We start from the raw sequence: 16,052 nt of genomic DNA, 5'->3' as shown, positions 1-16,052 counted from the left end.
TGCTCTTACAGGACGGAAACAGAAGGGGGAACAACCACAAGAGATTTCGTTAAATGGACGCTTAGTGAGAGACCAGGAGCTTGCTGATGCATTTAATCAGTACTTTGTAACAAAAGATACAGACCAGAATGCTCGTCCTAGCAATGACCTCACAGCACCTAGAAACAATAATTCCATTTTTTTCGCGCCAACTGACAGTGAGGAGGTGTGTTCCATTTATCTCAACCTTAAAAATTCACGCAGCTGCGACATGGACGACCTACAGATACGGCCTGTTAAATATGCCATACGTGAACTCGCCCCTATACTGGTGTACATTTATAACATGTGTATCTCTCGCGGGGTTTTTCCCGACAGAATGAAAACCGCAAGAGTAATTCCTATTTTTAAAAAAGGCGACAAACAGAATATAAAAAACTACCGTCCAATATCGATTCTCCCCATTTTTTCTAAAGGTTTTGAGAAAATTATCCTCAATAGGCTGTCTTCATTTTGCAGTAAACACCAGCTTATAACCGAAGCACGGTATGGATTTCAGAAAGAGAAGTCCACAGAACTAGCGCTTTTAGATCAGAAAGAGCACATATTAAGAAACTTTGAAAACAAGCTTTTAACTCTCGGTATATTTGTTGATTACACTCAGGCGTTTGACCATATCAATCACAATATTCTCCTCAATAAACTAGAATGGTACGGCGTAAGGGGCACACCTCTCGCTTTATTATCTTCCTACCTCAAAAACAGGCACCAATTTGTCTCATTAAGCGAATTCAAATCGCAAACCCAGAGCATAATCTCAGGTGTACCACAGGGAAGTATTCTCGGGCCGCTACTTTTTAACATTTATGTTAATGATATAGTATCGATTTATCAAGAAGCAAAATTTATAATGTACGCAGATGACACGAGTATTTTTTTATCGTCCCGCAATTACACAGAATTAATAAGAATGGCAAATGAACTTCTCGGGAGACTTTCGATTTGGTCGAAAAAAAATTGCCTACAGGTTAATTGCAGTAAAACAAAAGCAGTAATTTTCCGAACTCAAGGAAAAGAAATCCCACAGTACCATAATATACTGTTCGAGTCTATGCAAATTGAGGTTGTTAACTCAATTAAAATTCTTGGTGTAACCTTCTCCAGCAGCCTACAATGGGACGAGCATGCAGATTCAGTCCTCAAGAAGCTAAGCAGTACGGTTGGTATGCTAAATCGCAATCGACACATTTTTCCTACTTTTGTTAAAATACTTTTGTATAATGCCTTGTTTGCCTCGCACATTAATTATGGTCATTTAGTATGGGGTACAACGACACAATCAAATCTTAATAATATATTAATCATGCAGAAAAGGGCTCTACGTATTATTGCCAATGTATCCTTTACGGAACACACTGAACCACTCTTCGAGAAGTATAACATAAGAAAGATTCACGACATTTACACATACAGACTTCTGCGGGATTTTTACTATAGCAGCAGGAAACAAAATTTTACGTTAGTTAAAATCGCGAACCTGCGTCAGAATGTACCTGCCTACACCACACGCCGCGCAGAAATATGGAATGTTTCGAGATACAGAACTAATTATAGCAAACAGATGCTTGAGAATAATTTACCAAGGTTGTTAAATTCTCTAATTGAAATGGGTATCGACATTCTAAGCATGAACCCGTCAAACTTTAAAGCCTTCATACGCTCCTATACTGCATAAAATGTAATATAATATATTTTTGTCTTTATTATTTCCTTAATACCTCTGTCTCTCCTTCATACATATTTGTGAATGTTTCTATGTTTTGTTTTGGGCTTTCTTTATTCACTTCTTGTGTTTTGATGAGCTGACTGCCACCGCCGCTCTGCCAAGTGTACACCAGGATGCAGGACCGGTCAAGCCTCCAGGAGGCTTTTTGCCTGCCATCCTCGACATTATATCTGTATGGTGTAATGTTGGAATAAATATTTGAATTTGAATTTGAATTTGAAAGTAGTGGGGCTCGAACTGTGGCTTAGGGGAGAAAAGTTCACGAGTGATCTGGTCACGAGAGATTGTTGCTGTTTGAGTGCGTTGCTTGCCAGGCTAGACGCTAGTTCGTGTTAATTTCTTGTGAAACTGGCAGCCATGTGTTGTCTCTGAGCAACTGTATCATTGAGCTCCAGCTCCTCTACTTTGCCTGCACGCAGCGGCGGAGACGGCGGAAGTCAGCTCGCTGAAGAGCCTCCTGACCAAGAGCCAGGACAAGGTCAAAGGTCAGTTTTCTGTCGCTCGTAGCTGTGCAATCCACTGGTTCTCAAATGAGGCTCCTCTTCCCACCCTTTGGAATTCTTGAAAACATTTCTGGGGTTGGAAGCTTGCGTGTCAAAAAGAACTGTTCAGAAGTTACAGGCGTGAGCAAAAAAAAATTGGCACAAGTAACGCTGCTGGAGCAACAAAGTCGCACCGCACGACTGGTACGGGGCTGTGGTTGGCGAGCAAGCCTGGCGTTGTTGTTATCGGCGTGTTTTCAGCAGCAGCGCCGAGCATTGCCATCTGCCGCTGTGGTGGCACGTCACTTGTGCTAATCTTTTTTGCTCACGCGTGTACGGTGTTGCTGTGTAGCAGCCCATTGCAGAGAGGAATCAGTGAAGTAAATTGGTACGGTATACTTCTTGGATCATTATGTGGTGCATGTTCGTTAACAGGCTGAGATTTTTCATTGCGCTTAAGTTATGTAACCTATCTTTGATTGTCGTATAGCTTCCACCAGCAGTCCACGTAAGCCTTTCAAATGCTTTTGGCACAAGGCAGTGAGCAAGCATAGGGTGTAATTAGTCTTGTCTGGTGGGGGAAGCCTTGTGCTGTCTTAAACTTTCTCAAGTTTGTTCCACTGTGTTCTCCATTGCCGCCTTCCAGAGCTGCAGGCTGAGCTGCGCACCATGCGGGAGCACTCGGAGCACCTGAAGGCGGTGTGCAGCCAAGCGGAAGCCCGCCTCGCGGAGCAGGACACCCTGAGTGGCCACTGCCGGGAGGCCCTGGAGCAGGCACAGCAAGGTGGGCCGTCCGTGTTAAAGCCCCTGGAAATTTTTAAAGTAACGACAACCTTTGCAGAACGCCGCCTCTCCCTCTCCTGCGCCCGTCGCCTCTTCCCATTGGTCGATGGTTTCGCGCGCAAAAGTCCTTTAAACCAGCGCTTTTCGCGGCCGCAGACGCCATATTGTCCGCTCCAACCGCGCACTGTAGCTTCGGCAGGCGTCGTTGCGGACACTGCGCTTTTGCTTGCTGTGAAGAACAGCGGCTTTTGTTTTGCTCGGAACGTGTGTCAGTCACCTAACTTCAAGCCGACTATCTGTGCGGCATGACGGGCTGCTGCGCCTTCGGGTGCGAGAACCGTCACGACGGTGGAAAGCGGTTCTTCGCGATCCCATCAACGAAAACCGACGCGGGCCGGAAGGTTTGGTTAATTTTAACGCAACGCCATCGATCAGACTGTGCGAGGTCAGTGACGTGCTTTCAAAAGCTGCTGAGTTTTCCTTCTTTTTTTTTTCAAGCTACGCTGTGCAGTGGTTTGTTCGCAATCGAGCGTATGGCCGCAGTAAGCTCGACATAAGGGCGCTTGCGTTGAGCGCATCGTGATTGCACGCACGCAAACGTGTAACTGACGCGAGGCACACACCTAACTGTAGAGTGACGTTCCTTAAATTTTAGCGCATGCCGCAGTTAGACATACATGCCTACTATAAGCGCTGACCAAACTGCGCTCTGACATGGTGAAGCGCACGCGTTACATTCTGCAGTCGCGCGCGAGCGCGCGTGCGTGCGTGTATATTATATATAGATATATTACAGAAAAAGACAAAAAGAGAATTATCGTGCCGATATGCATCGTCAAGGCACCGTAGGCACCGTTGGTGGAAACACCAGCTAGCGGGCGCTGGCTTGCGTTTACTCTCGAAATATGACCAGTAGCTGTGGGTATGCGTGGTAGTGCCCATCGTAAGTGGGTCGCGCGTTTCCTGTCACATACTTTGTAACATCACTTCCGCGTTCTCACTTCCCCTTGACGCCTAACTAGTTAGGAGGAGGCTACGAATGCGAGCAAATCTGTGATAACCTCTTTTATTAATGTTAAAACTTTTATTTTGTTAACGTTGTCCAGAGTGAGGCCTCCATTATCTCCATTTTTAAAAGTTTTGTAGCCGCTTTTTTTTTTAATGAGATCCATATAACAAAAGGCTTCGGCTTTACCGGTGTGCATTTAGTACTCGGGCTGTTTCCGAGCCTTAGCCGGGCATGTCTACCTCGTGGGCCGGGCCGGGTTCGGGCCTATATCGAAAAAAATCGGGCCGGGCTGGGGCGGGTAATGAAAAAGGTTGACGGGCTCGGGACGCGTGAATAATTAAGGCCCGTGCAGTGCTCTAATAGCGACTATACGAATAAGGAAGATTATCGGACAGATGTATTAAAAGCGAGGTAGGTTTTGCTTCTCACTAAATGACTGATGCCGATGAAACATTTACGTAGAACTTTATTATCCCTTTCCTGGCAGGCGAAGGATATTTGCGAGGTAGGTTTTCTCCTTACTAACTATTCCAAAGAAAATTTTAATGCGGGAGTCTATATCGTTACTGTTCATGCACGCGAGAGAACATTAGGGGAGGCACAGATAAGTACACACGTAGCGTGGCCTTCATACCTCATTTTCGAGCATTCCCTCAAGCGTCTTACCTGGTCCGCGATACACTGCAGCAGACCAAAACCAAAAGCCACTAGGAGAGCGGATGAACTACGGGCATTTAGAATGCCTTCACTTGCAGTTGTATTTTCGAATGTCAAACCTGTGCATCCGTTGTAGCACGTCCAGTGTTCCGACGGGGGCGGTCGTTCTGTTTGCATACTCCTCTTCATCAAAACAGATCACCGCAAATTCATTATAAGGCCTCGTGATTCACGGTCACGTTCAATGCACGCCCCACTCTCGATATCAAACTTGGCACGCCGCATAAAGCCCGGCGCACCCGTACACGGTGCGCGTGCGGCTCTACCAAAACAATCCATCAATGCGTGCTCATTTTTGCCTTTACACTATTCAGTGAAGCATGCAAATGTTTCTCCTAAGTCACCCATGTATTTATGCAGCGGAACGCACGGTTAATGCGGAGACATAGAGAAGAACTCGGCAAGCACGGAATCCAGCGCAACCAATTGAAAAGGGGCGTTAGTTCCTTCGGAGCGGGCTAGAGGTCGCCACCGCAGTCATATGAATTCACAAAGAAAACAAAAGTCGTTCGACCGGCGCGCGGGGGAGGAGGAGAGAAGAGGGAGGGCGTCTTGTCGCTACTTTAGTTTTTTCAGGGGCTTTAGTCCGTGTTGGCTTGTAAGGGCACACTGCGAAGGCAGTGCCATCTGGTGGCACAGCGGGACACTGTTGGGCAAGAGTTCGGGGAAGTGCCACGAGATGGCGCTGCTAGTTGGAGTGATGCTGCGAGCAGGAAGGAAAATATTCGGTTCTTTGCTTCACGAACCCTGCTGGTGCAGAAATGCAGTGTGGCAACATCTTGTGCAAGAGCGCGTGACAGTTCGAAAAAACACTAGTTCGAATGAATATTGCGAGATATTTCACTCACTGTGCCTTATGCCATGAGACGTTCACGGTGTGCCAGCATATTTTTACGTTCGAAGCAAATAGTAGTTTTTTGCGAACAATTTCGAAGATATTTTGAATGCTTTGCTCACAAGAAAGGTTGAACGGCACAATGGGCATTTTCTTGTGAATTTTTCAAACGCAAAAGTCATGCATTGAAGGTGTGTTGACTTTCTGCAGAAATGGCCATCATAAATTGGGGGAGCCATCCTACATGCAGTACTAACGTATCTGTGGGGTGTGAGACTTATATGTGAGACCAGCTCTTAATTGCGGGTTGCTTTTAAGCTGTGTCTTCATGATGCCTGCTAGACATATGCACCTGGGGTACCGTATAGGTATCTAGAGTTGCGCGTAGGTCTGCTGAGTTGCCGCAGAAAGCACCCAAGTTATGTGGCAAAGCTCCAGAGCGAGATAAGCTTTCTGAGGCTGAGTGTTCCGTTTGTATTTCCCGCAGCCAAGAGGGAGCTGGAAGAGAAGGTGTCGCGTCTGGAGCAAGAGGTCCATGAACTGGCCAATGAGAAGGCTCGACTGCTTGAGGAGGGCAAGGCCAAGGTGGGTACTACATATACCTTCAACCCGTTCTTTGGGGTGTCCCTTCTGAGCCCAGAAAAGGTTGCTCATTGGCTTGTTTGTTGTAGTTAAGGTTCGTGTATGTGAAACTGTCATCGCAGAGACATGCAGTCTTTTAATACGAGTGTTTCATTAATTTATTTATTGTTCCCTTAAAGGCCCGAAGGCATTACATAAGGGGGGGGGGGGGAGCAATAGATGCTGACAGTGTTACAGCCCAGTGAACTCAAGACCCAGTTACTGCTTAGAGTAGTGAGAGAGTTTTTAAAGTATGTAATAAAGCTCTGGTTGATTTGCAAAGTAACTGTATTGGTAATTTTCACATACTTGAAATTCACCAATACAAATTAGAGATATTTCTTGGGCTCAAAGATATAAACAAGGAATGCTGTCGTGTGTGTCATTTTGTTTTTGCAATGCGTCTACCAGCACATTTTATCCCTGACACATCTGAAACATTTGCTCATATGTACTGCACTGCAACAGGACTTGTATATCTGAATTAGAATAAAAGCAGATTTAATTAAAGTGGTAAAAAAAAATGCAATTTATTTCCGCTATTGTTTGGCAAACGTTTTTCATATGGCCATTGACAATTCCATTCCTAGTTGCAGCATTATGGGCCTATTACTTTGCAGGTCAGCACGTATGTGTGTTACACTCATAACAAAGGGCTAGAACTTTACGATTGATATGAGAGGTCTTGAAGGTTTGCTGAGGACAGGTGCTTCTGAGGGGTCTCAGGTTAGTCCAGGTCGTCTTTGTAGCTACTATGCGACTTAGGTTAGAAGGGCTAATTTGCAGGTGGTATGTCCAAATAGCTGCAGTGGCAATGTAAGAGGGGCAGTGCAACTGATAGTACTGAGCCTGAATATCTGTGGTTTCAAGTCATGGTGGTCTTTCACACTGGACATATATCCATGCCATTCTTGTCGCAGGTGCAGGAACTGGAGCAGCAGCTGGCGGCCGTTCGGAGCGAGCTCTCCCAGGCCCGGAGCCAGATGGCGGACAATGCCCGCAGAGACGCGGAGCACGTCCTCGACCAAGACGTGCAGCACTCGCTGGCCAAGCAGGTGGGTCTTCGAGCACTTGCGTGGAGGCACAGCGGGAGCCCACCCTGCCCTGCACCGGTGTCCAGTTTAGTGTAGTTCCAGTGTTGTCCCGGTGTAGCTTGAAGTGCAGCGTTGTTTGCTGTTGTGGTGCGGCGTGTTACTGAGGTGAGAGAGCAGTTTTATGGTGTGTACAGTGCGATGGCATTGCAAGGAATGTGCATTCTTATCTCAAGATGCGGGAGGGTAGTGCACGCACTGACTGCGTGGTGATGAAGACAAATGAGGGTGTAGTTCTTCGTACAGGGTTGCACTAGTGTTGCACTGGTGCAGTTAAATTGTTACCTCAGGTAGTGCAAGTGTAGTAGCATTCGCTATTACAGTTGCATGTGTGTGACGATGGACGAAATTGCGAGCACAGAATTGTTGAAGTAAGCTTCCGTTGATATGCTGAGGCATAGGTAATGCGAAGTATGTAGGTGTGTAATATGAGTAGTATACTCGGATTGTGCAATGTATTCTTGCTTCTAGGTCACAGGTAAGTGTATCTACTACCATTTTTTGTGAGTCAAATTATTTTGCAATCCCCATCCAGTTCGATGTACACGGGACAAATGAACTGTACAGTTGAATCTCGGTGGTACAAACTAAGTACTATACTAAGTATGTGCTGGCAAAAATAATGCTATCCAGAGTGAAGTATGCACCACTATAGTGAGAGAGCGAAATGCCATGCATACTTGTTCTCGAACTTTCTTGATGAACTTTTCTCAAACCTCTGTTCTGACAAAAGCAGTGCGCCTCCTTCTGTGCACTTGATGGTTTAGGCACTGCCTCATTCTTTGAAGTGCCTTGATCTAATGGATGTGCTACTTCGAAGGAAATCAGTGGTCGTCTTTTGTATTGCAGGTTGCTTTTTCTCTGGTTGGCCCATTGTAGTCAATCTGTGGAATAATTGTCGTGCACTGTCTCACAGCGCTTCATTTTTCTTTGCACAGGCCCAGGAGAAGTACGAACGGGAACTGCTTCTTCATGCCGCTGACATCGAAGCTCTCTCAGCTACGCGGGCCGAGGTTCTGATCATTCCATTATTTTTTTTATTGTTGTCAGTCGTCTAGAAGCTAACTGATTGATGCTTGCCACGCTTTCAGAAGAACAGGTTAAACTGTTCTTGGCTTATTGTGTCATTTTAAAGCGTAGTTCATGAGGGATTGTCACAGGGTTTTACGGTGGCTGATGATGAGTTTGATGGAGCAGTAGAGACCCAGGTACAAGCATTATCATACCAACCAGTAGCACGTATCTTTGTGAATTTGTCTAGTGACAGATTGCAGTTCAAAGCCATCACGGAGAGTGTATCAGCCACTGAGAGAAGGTGCAGACATTGCTGATACTAGTAGGTCCTTTTGTTTTTTTGGTGCAGAAGCATATCTGGGGAATGTGTGCATTAAACAGGAAAGCCATTGTTATAGATAGTGCTTTGCAACTTTGGTGGAGAGACTTTTGCACTATCCATTTCAGGGAGCACCAACAGCAAAGTTGCACTAGGAGGTGTTCAGTAAACTGTGGCAGCCTTTGGAGTGAAGCCCTGACGTGCTACACAGTTGAAACAATGAAAGGATGCAGATGCAAGAACTCCGATACAAGTGTACCAGTAGCATTGTCTAGAAATGTGGCCAAATCTCATTGTAGTATGCCACGTATGCTCAGTCTCCTGTAGCGTACTTTCCATGAACAACAGTAGATGATGTCGAGTTGACGGCTGCAAAGCACTGTTGTCCTGTACCTGCTCTTGGTGATGAGGTAGATCGGTGTTTTTCACCTTTCGTTCACCTGCAGCTGAACCAGGTTCGGCAGGAGATATCCAGCCTGCAGGAGCAGGCCAAGAGTGCGGAAGAAACCCTGGCATCGGCTCGCGAGTCCTGGGCCCAGCAGGAGCGGCAGCTCCAGGCCGAGAAGGATGCGCTGTCGAAGCACGTCGAGGAGGTCTTGCACCAGAACACTCTGCTCCACCAGCAGATGGAGATGCTGAGCTCTCAGGTAGGCCGCGGGAGTGGCAAACGCGCAAGGCGAGAACACTTGTGTAGTCGGGAGCTGCGGAGTCTGCTTTAGAGCTGCAGTGTGTGCTGGTCGAAAGCCGCTTTGCATGCAGTCGGCATCTGGAGGTGTGAGCGTGCTGTTTAATGTTGCAGTACACGCTCTTTCAGAATGGAAAACTCTTTCTATCATGCGTGTAACACTTCTAAAGATGATTCCGTGCCTTCTTTTTTTTTCCCGCATTGTTATGCACTCTACCCCTCATGTAACAGTTTCTAACAAAGGTCTTAAGGTAGTGAATAGAAGTGAAGTCCCTCAAAGTAAAATTTCATCACTGGTTAGTTTCCTTGTGCAAGATAAGAAGCATTTGAGGGCATTAGTAAAAAAAAAAAGAGGACAGAAGAAAGTTTGAAGGGGCGACACATGATTGACTGAGCATTGCTTGTTCGGCATTAAGTACCCACACCAGCTGTCAGTCTGTCCTTAATGTTGGTGGTTCTTTATGCGGCCTTTATGCGAGCCTATATGGCTAGGTGTCGTAAGACTGGGTTCGCTGGAGGTTACCTGCCCTTGTCCTGGAGTTGTTGGGAGCCAGGGCGGCTAAAGCATCTGCTACAGCAGACCTAGTTGTGGGCAGTGCCATGAGAGGGCGCTTAGTACCTTGTAGTTGGGAAAATGGGCACAGGATGGCGCTAGGCGCAGGACAGCATAGGGAGTACGAACAGGATTGAAGAGCAGAGGAATAAAGGTTGTTGGCGTAGAAGCCGCGTGTGTTGGTGTTGTCATTGCCAGAGTGTGATGCAATGGTGATGAAAGACTTTATTTATTGTAATCCCGACAGGTGGTCGTGCTGCAACAGAAGACGTGGCCAGACACTCCAGTGGGCGAGGCAGCGGCGGCGGGAGCAGCTGGCAGTGGAGGAGACCGCAGCGTGGAGCAGCTGCGGGAGGTGGTGCACTTCCTGCGGCGTGAAAAGGACCTGGTGGCGGCCCGTGCTGAGGCGGCCGAGGCTGAGTGCGCGCGGCTGACGGTGCAGCTGGAACACCAGTCATCCCGTCTGCGACAGGCCGAGCAGGAGCTGCGGGCCGAGCACGACCGTGCACTGGTATGAGATGGTGTTAGGCAGGGGGACTCTTTTGTCTCTCTCTCTCTCTCTCTCCGACCCAACAGTTTTTAGCCGTTGACATGTGAAAAGGCAACGGGCAAGAAGAGAGTACAAGACGGGCATCATTGTATTCACGTCCTGCAGACCATGAATGCATGTCAACTTATCCAGTTCTCTGTTGTTCTCTCAATGAATGTGCGGTTGTGTTGAATACCAGCTAAGGTGGTTGAATAGCCTAAAATGGCCGGTGGTGCTGTTGTACTGCTGTGGCTTACGCTTCATTACTTTCAGTAGAGAAGGGGAGGTGAAGGGATGGATAGTGTTCAGTGTACAACTGCTGCATGGTGTGGAATAGAACCGTAAGAATGAGATGATCAGGCAGTACAGAGATGAGTAGCATAGTTAAGAAGGCACACTTTCATCACCAAGTATTTAGACCACATGGCCCGAGATTCTGATTTCAGGTCACAGGGCACACTCTCTTAGCCTCTTGATTGCGAATTTTTTTTTACTTGCCAACTATGCCCTGAAGACTTTTTATTTTCGCCAAAAAGGAATGCAACAAATAAATAGAACCCACTTCCTGTTTCCTTGAAGGTCACGATATGTTAATTATGGACTCTGAAAGTGAAATTCTGTTTCCAAGAAACATTTTTTTTGTGTGTGAGTCGTGCATGCGTGCGTGCAGCATAGAGGGGGACGTGCATAGCTTTTGAGCATCCATGCTACACTCTGCGATTCCTGCCAAAAACATTCAGTGCTTCGTTACTTATCACATATCAGACTACGCTTATTTTGACGCAGTCAATATTAGGTTTGATAGATGGAAGCAGTTGATCTACACAGTCCACTTTGTTCATTCAAAAGAAACCAAGCTGCGTCTTTTGCAGTGCCCGCCAGGTGCCTAATTACGCAACAATAGCAATCTTGGAATAGGTTCAAAACATTCTCAAAGCCCTGCCAGGGGCAGGAAACTTTCAAATACAGTCGACGACCGATTTTTCGGACTCTCTAGGGACCGCGAAAACGACCGAAAAATCGGGCAGTCCGGAAAATCAAATTTCACCGAAAAAATCACGAACTTATTACCACTATGCCGGAGAAAGCGGCCAATTGTATTGCACACATTCTAAAGCTCCTCATGACTATATTTCGCCGCGCAAAATACCGTATAAACGCGTGTAAAGGCCGCACTTTTTTTTTTCCAGATTCGAGGGCCAATTTTCGGGGTGCGGCCCATACACGCGATATGCGAAAAAAAAATTTTTAAGTAAAAACACACCAACCAGGGAATGAGCGACATTTATTCTACGTTCAATCGTCACTCGCGAAGTATTTAGACTCCTGAGCTGGTGCTGCGCTCTGGTGCACGCTCATGCCAAAAGAAGCCGCGCAGCATGTCCGCTGTCAACGCGTAGCCATTGTTCCGAAATTCCATCACATAGAGGAGCAGCTCTTCTTCCAATCCGGGAAACTCGCACGGCTTGCCTCGGAAAGCGCGCTTTTTGTAGCTTGTGTTTCTCTTTTGGTTGCACCATCATCGGACGCACTTCTCGGCCACGTCGAATTTCCCGCCCGCCGCACGCTTACCGACCGCGTTCGAGAGCTAACTCCCAGCCGTGTAGCTTAAGGTGCTTGCCCATCGCGCTAAAACTGTGAAGCTCGGCGGCAGCACGCGAAAGCCACTATCACGGCGAACGCGCTAACACACATGCTAACACGCCACGAAAGGCTGGAGCTGGCGATACTGATGTCGATGTGAACAGCGGAAAATCGCGACCGAGAAAAATGTTGATAATGATCACGGCGCCATCCATAGACGGCACTTGGAAGCTCCGGTGCGCGCGCGTGGCCTCCGCGAACGGCGCAGCGCCGGAGCAGATCGCGGCCGCGATAAGATCCGGCGGCGCGCCCGAAGCGCGCTTCGATCGCGGAGGCCACGGCGTGCGCGTAGCCTCCGCGATCGTATTCGCATTCCGTGTTCGGGACTAAAGACTCGGCACAGATGAGTTCCGTGAACTCAGACTATGGTTCAAGTTCGTGCGGCGGAAGACATTCAAGGACAGTACGAAAACACGCGAGCGCAATGTGCCGACTCGCACAGAATTTCAGCGTCGCAAGAGGCTCCCTTTACGCTTGAATTTCGTTTTGTTTGATCAAGTTTTCGATATCTCCTGCAGTCTGAATTAATGAGGTTCCACTGTACACATTATATGGCGGCTTGGGTGCTGGCGGCGAGTGTGAACGAGGTCCGAAAAATCGAGTGGTCAGTTGCGGTGCGTCCGAAATTTCAAGCGCGCTTACACATTGGCTCTATGGGCCATGTCGCGGTGCCGCGAAAAAGTCCGAATAATCAAGCATGTCCGAAAAATCAGGCGTCCGAATTTTCGGTCGTCGACTGTATACCATTATCCAGCAAATGCAGACATCCGCACCGACGCCTGCCATAGCGGCTGGAGAGAAGCCAGCTAGAGCGTCTTATCATCGTCATGACAACGGTATCCGGTTGGAAAAAATTCATAACCAAGCAGGATTCGAACCACTGGTGTCAAAAAAAGAGAAACTGCGTATACCGGTCACCACTCGGACAATTTTGCCACGGCCCGCAGCCTTATCGTTCTATGTGTGTGGGCCTGAATCGTTCATTTTTAAGCATCAGTTTATCTCCAGTCACCAGGTGCGCTGAAGTAATTGAAACCGAAACCAACCGAAGTGTCCTGCCCCTGGCCCTGTTGGTTTTGACCTGTGGTCGCATTGATCAATAGGAGCGGGGCTTCATGGACGGTTTGAGACTGCTTTGAATTTAGACACTTTTAGTTGGCCGTACGTAACGGGCTTACGTACGCAATGCTCACTACGTTGCGTACGGTACGAATGGCGCGTCCATCACACTTCTAGTTAGCCGTACGTTAGCGTCCTTCCGAGTGGACGTACCAAGCGCATCCTAAAATTCTCCGCTGTGCTTCTCCGCGCCATCTGGCGCAAGAAATAAGAACTGATGCTTGAAAAGTTCTTGACATCAGCCAAGCCAAGCCTCTCGCCAATCCTCCTCCAGCCGTTCTTGCTGTTTTGTTTGCTTCAGGTTGCGATTCTCGTGTGCTCCGCGACTGCCACAGCAGCTATCGAAATGCCGAGAAGCATTTAATTACTGGTAACGAAGCTGGCTGCATCGCGAGTCTTTTTTTTTTGTTCCAAGAAAAACTATGCAAGCAGAAGAAAATGAAATAATTTACTAAAAGCCAGAGAAGTGCTCCGCCAGGTGTCGATGCTACGATGTAAACATGGTTAGGCCTACAGCTTGAAAATCGCCAAATTATTTGAAAAACAGGGGCAAGTTATCGCTTACACTTCTGCGTGTTGGCGAGAGTGTGCGAAATAAAAGCGAACCGCTACCATTTGAGCAAGCTATCCCGTCGGAGAATGCAGCGGCGACATGTATTTATTTCGAAGCGGGCGAGCTGGGCGCCGCCATCTTGTCAACGCAACCCGTAGCGTGCCCGTAGTGCACGCACGCAACGACACGATGCGTACGTACGTACGCAAGCGGCCCAGCGGTACGGAACGTTCTGCGCATGCGCACTCGCGGCCCGCAACGTTCCTGCGTACGTAACGCCGTTCCGTACGGCCAACTAAAACTGTCTATTGCATAGAGTTTCTTACTGTACCTAGAGGGAAAGCTGGCAGCCCGTCTATGGGAGTTTGCATGGAGATCCCTCGAGACCGCTTCTGCCACCATGGGCGCTCAAAGCGTCATGGGGCGGTGAGCTACTTGTTGCGGAACTGCAACTTTTGGCCAAAAATAATAAAAAAATAAAGCTGTTTGATAACTACAAACGTCCTAACATTCAATATCTTGTCTAATGATTGCAACAAACGAGCAGAAAAGCATTTAAGTGCAAAGTTTGCCCAAAATAAGAGACTACTCGCTCTCCTATTGACCAAGTAATGAACACTATAAAAACTAATATTTCGTAATTAACAGGCGCATTTTTAAAAGTAAATATGTTTCCAAAAAAATGTTGTTGCTTAGATACTTTAAAAAGTTTTTTAATGGCATTTCGGAAAAGTAAAACCTTTTATTGGCGTCGTGTGTCTATGCATTTTTACTACTATGGTTTTTGCACACTGTGTTCGAGCGAAAGTCGTCTGCGCACACACGAACAGCATTTTTGGAATGAAACGTCTCAGTAGTGCCACTTCGTGTTCCCAAAAAACTACGACTGTCTCGCAACAAGTAGCTCACCGCCCCATGATGCTTTGAGCTCCATGGTGGCTGAAGGGCAGTGCCGCCAGCTTTCCCTCTAGGTAATAGTAAGAAACTCTATGGTCTATTGTGATAGTTGCGTAATTCAGCCCCAGGGTGAAAGCGCCAATAGCACTCATCAGGGTGTGCCTCCCCAGTTCAGGGTTTGACTCTCCTCGTGCGTCGCTTCTGTCAGGCTCGTGCCACCAGCGATGCGCAGCATTCGGAGCTGCTGCGCAAGGTGGAGATGGTGCAGCTGCTGACTGAGAGCAACCGGGCCCTGCGAGACGAGCGCTCCGAGCTGTCCGACAGCAAGCAGCAGCTGGAGGAGCGGTGCGCGGCACTCGAGCGGGAGCTGGGGCCCCTGCGGGAGGAGGCCCGCAACCGGGCGGCCCAGGCCGAGACCCTGCAGGCGGACGCGGCCTTCCTGCGGACGGAGGTGCAGCGCTGGCAGCAGCGCACCAACCAGCTACTGGAGCAGTCCAGCCGCACGGACCCGGAGGCCTTCCGCAAGCTCGCGTGAGCCTCGCTTCGTTATTCCGACACTGTTGTTCACGGATTACATTAGAACAGCTTACATTCCGGACTGTTTTCGCGGCAGCTGCCTTAAGGGGGGACACTGGTCTTGAAAGAAAATTTTTTATTAATGAAGTCACAGTTACGAAATCTTCAGGGCACATGTATTTTTGTGTGCTGATTCTAAATATGTCATTTAATTTCATGTAAAACAATTCCTTGAGCACTTATGAACTCTTTATGCTAGTATTTTGCGGAGAGTTTTGAAGAAAATTTGCTGTGGGAAACTCGCCGAAATGTATGCCATTGGGTTCTCCTGACACCAAGGAATACAATAAGGGTCAAATTATCATCCTGGCTCTCATAGAACTTGAGTAATAGGGTACTGAAGCTGCCACTTCAGAAGCAGGAATACACGCTTTCCTTCTCATTTCTGAAGCGACAACTTCAAAACTCTATAACTTAAGTTCTATGATAGGCAGGAAGACAATTTCACCCTTATTGTATTCCTTGGTGTCAAGAGAACTCAATGGCATACATTCCAGCAAGTTTCCTGCAGCAAATTTTCTTCAAAACTCTCTGCAAAATACCAGCATAAAAAGTGCATAAGTGCCCAAGGAATTGTTTTACATGAAATTAAATGACATATTTAGAATCAGCACACAAAAATACGTATTCCCTGTAGGTTTCGTAACTGTGACTTCATTAATAAAAATGTTTTTTTCAAGACCAGTGTCCCCCCTTAAGGGGGGACGAGGGTCTTAAAACTAACTTGTTTAGTTATGGCTAGAATCTCATGAAATTTTGCACACCGATGTGTTTTTCTCTTGCGATTCCAAATATGTAATTATAATTGAGCTGGTGGTCTTAAATCTTGAAAGGTCTAGAATGTAATAGGTCATTTGTTA

The 16,052-nt window shown here is 47.4% G+C and overlaps 1 protein-coding gene across 1 annotated transcript in view; it reads left to right on the top strand.

Moving 5' to 3' along the window:
• The window catches only part of LOC149348917 (nucleoprotein TPR-like), a 115,226-nt gene that overhangs the window by 56,821 nt on the left and 42,353 nt on the right, over window positions 1-16,052 (top strand). The window contains exons 20-27 of the mRNA XM_089541028.1: window positions 2,185-2,250; window positions 2,894-3,031; window positions 6,079-6,176; window positions 7,133-7,267; window positions 8,242-8,316; window positions 9,083-9,283; window positions 10,122-10,385; window positions 14,825-15,147. Of these exons, the coding sequence (XP_089397154.1) occupies window positions 2,185-2,250; window positions 2,894-3,031; window positions 6,079-6,176; window positions 7,133-7,267; window positions 8,242-8,316; window positions 9,083-9,283; window positions 10,122-10,385; window positions 14,825-15,147 (1,300 nt within the window). The remainder of the gene's footprint in view (window positions 1-2,184; window positions 2,251-2,893; window positions 3,032-6,078; window positions 6,177-7,132; window positions 7,268-8,241; window positions 8,317-9,082; window positions 9,284-10,121; window positions 10,386-14,824; window positions 15,148-16,052) is intronic.

The sequence above is a fragment of the Amblyomma mixtum genome, chromosome 4, assembly GCF_055824585.1.
Source record: "Amblyomma mixtum isolate Tamu chromosome 4, ASM5582458v1, whole genome shotgun sequence".
Taxonomy (NCBI): domain Eukaryota; kingdom Metazoa; phylum Arthropoda; class Arachnida; order Ixodida; family Ixodidae; genus Amblyomma; species Amblyomma mixtum.
The sequence above is the reverse complement of the archived record's forward strand: the minus strand, read 5'-3'. Positions and strand labels throughout refer to the sequence as shown.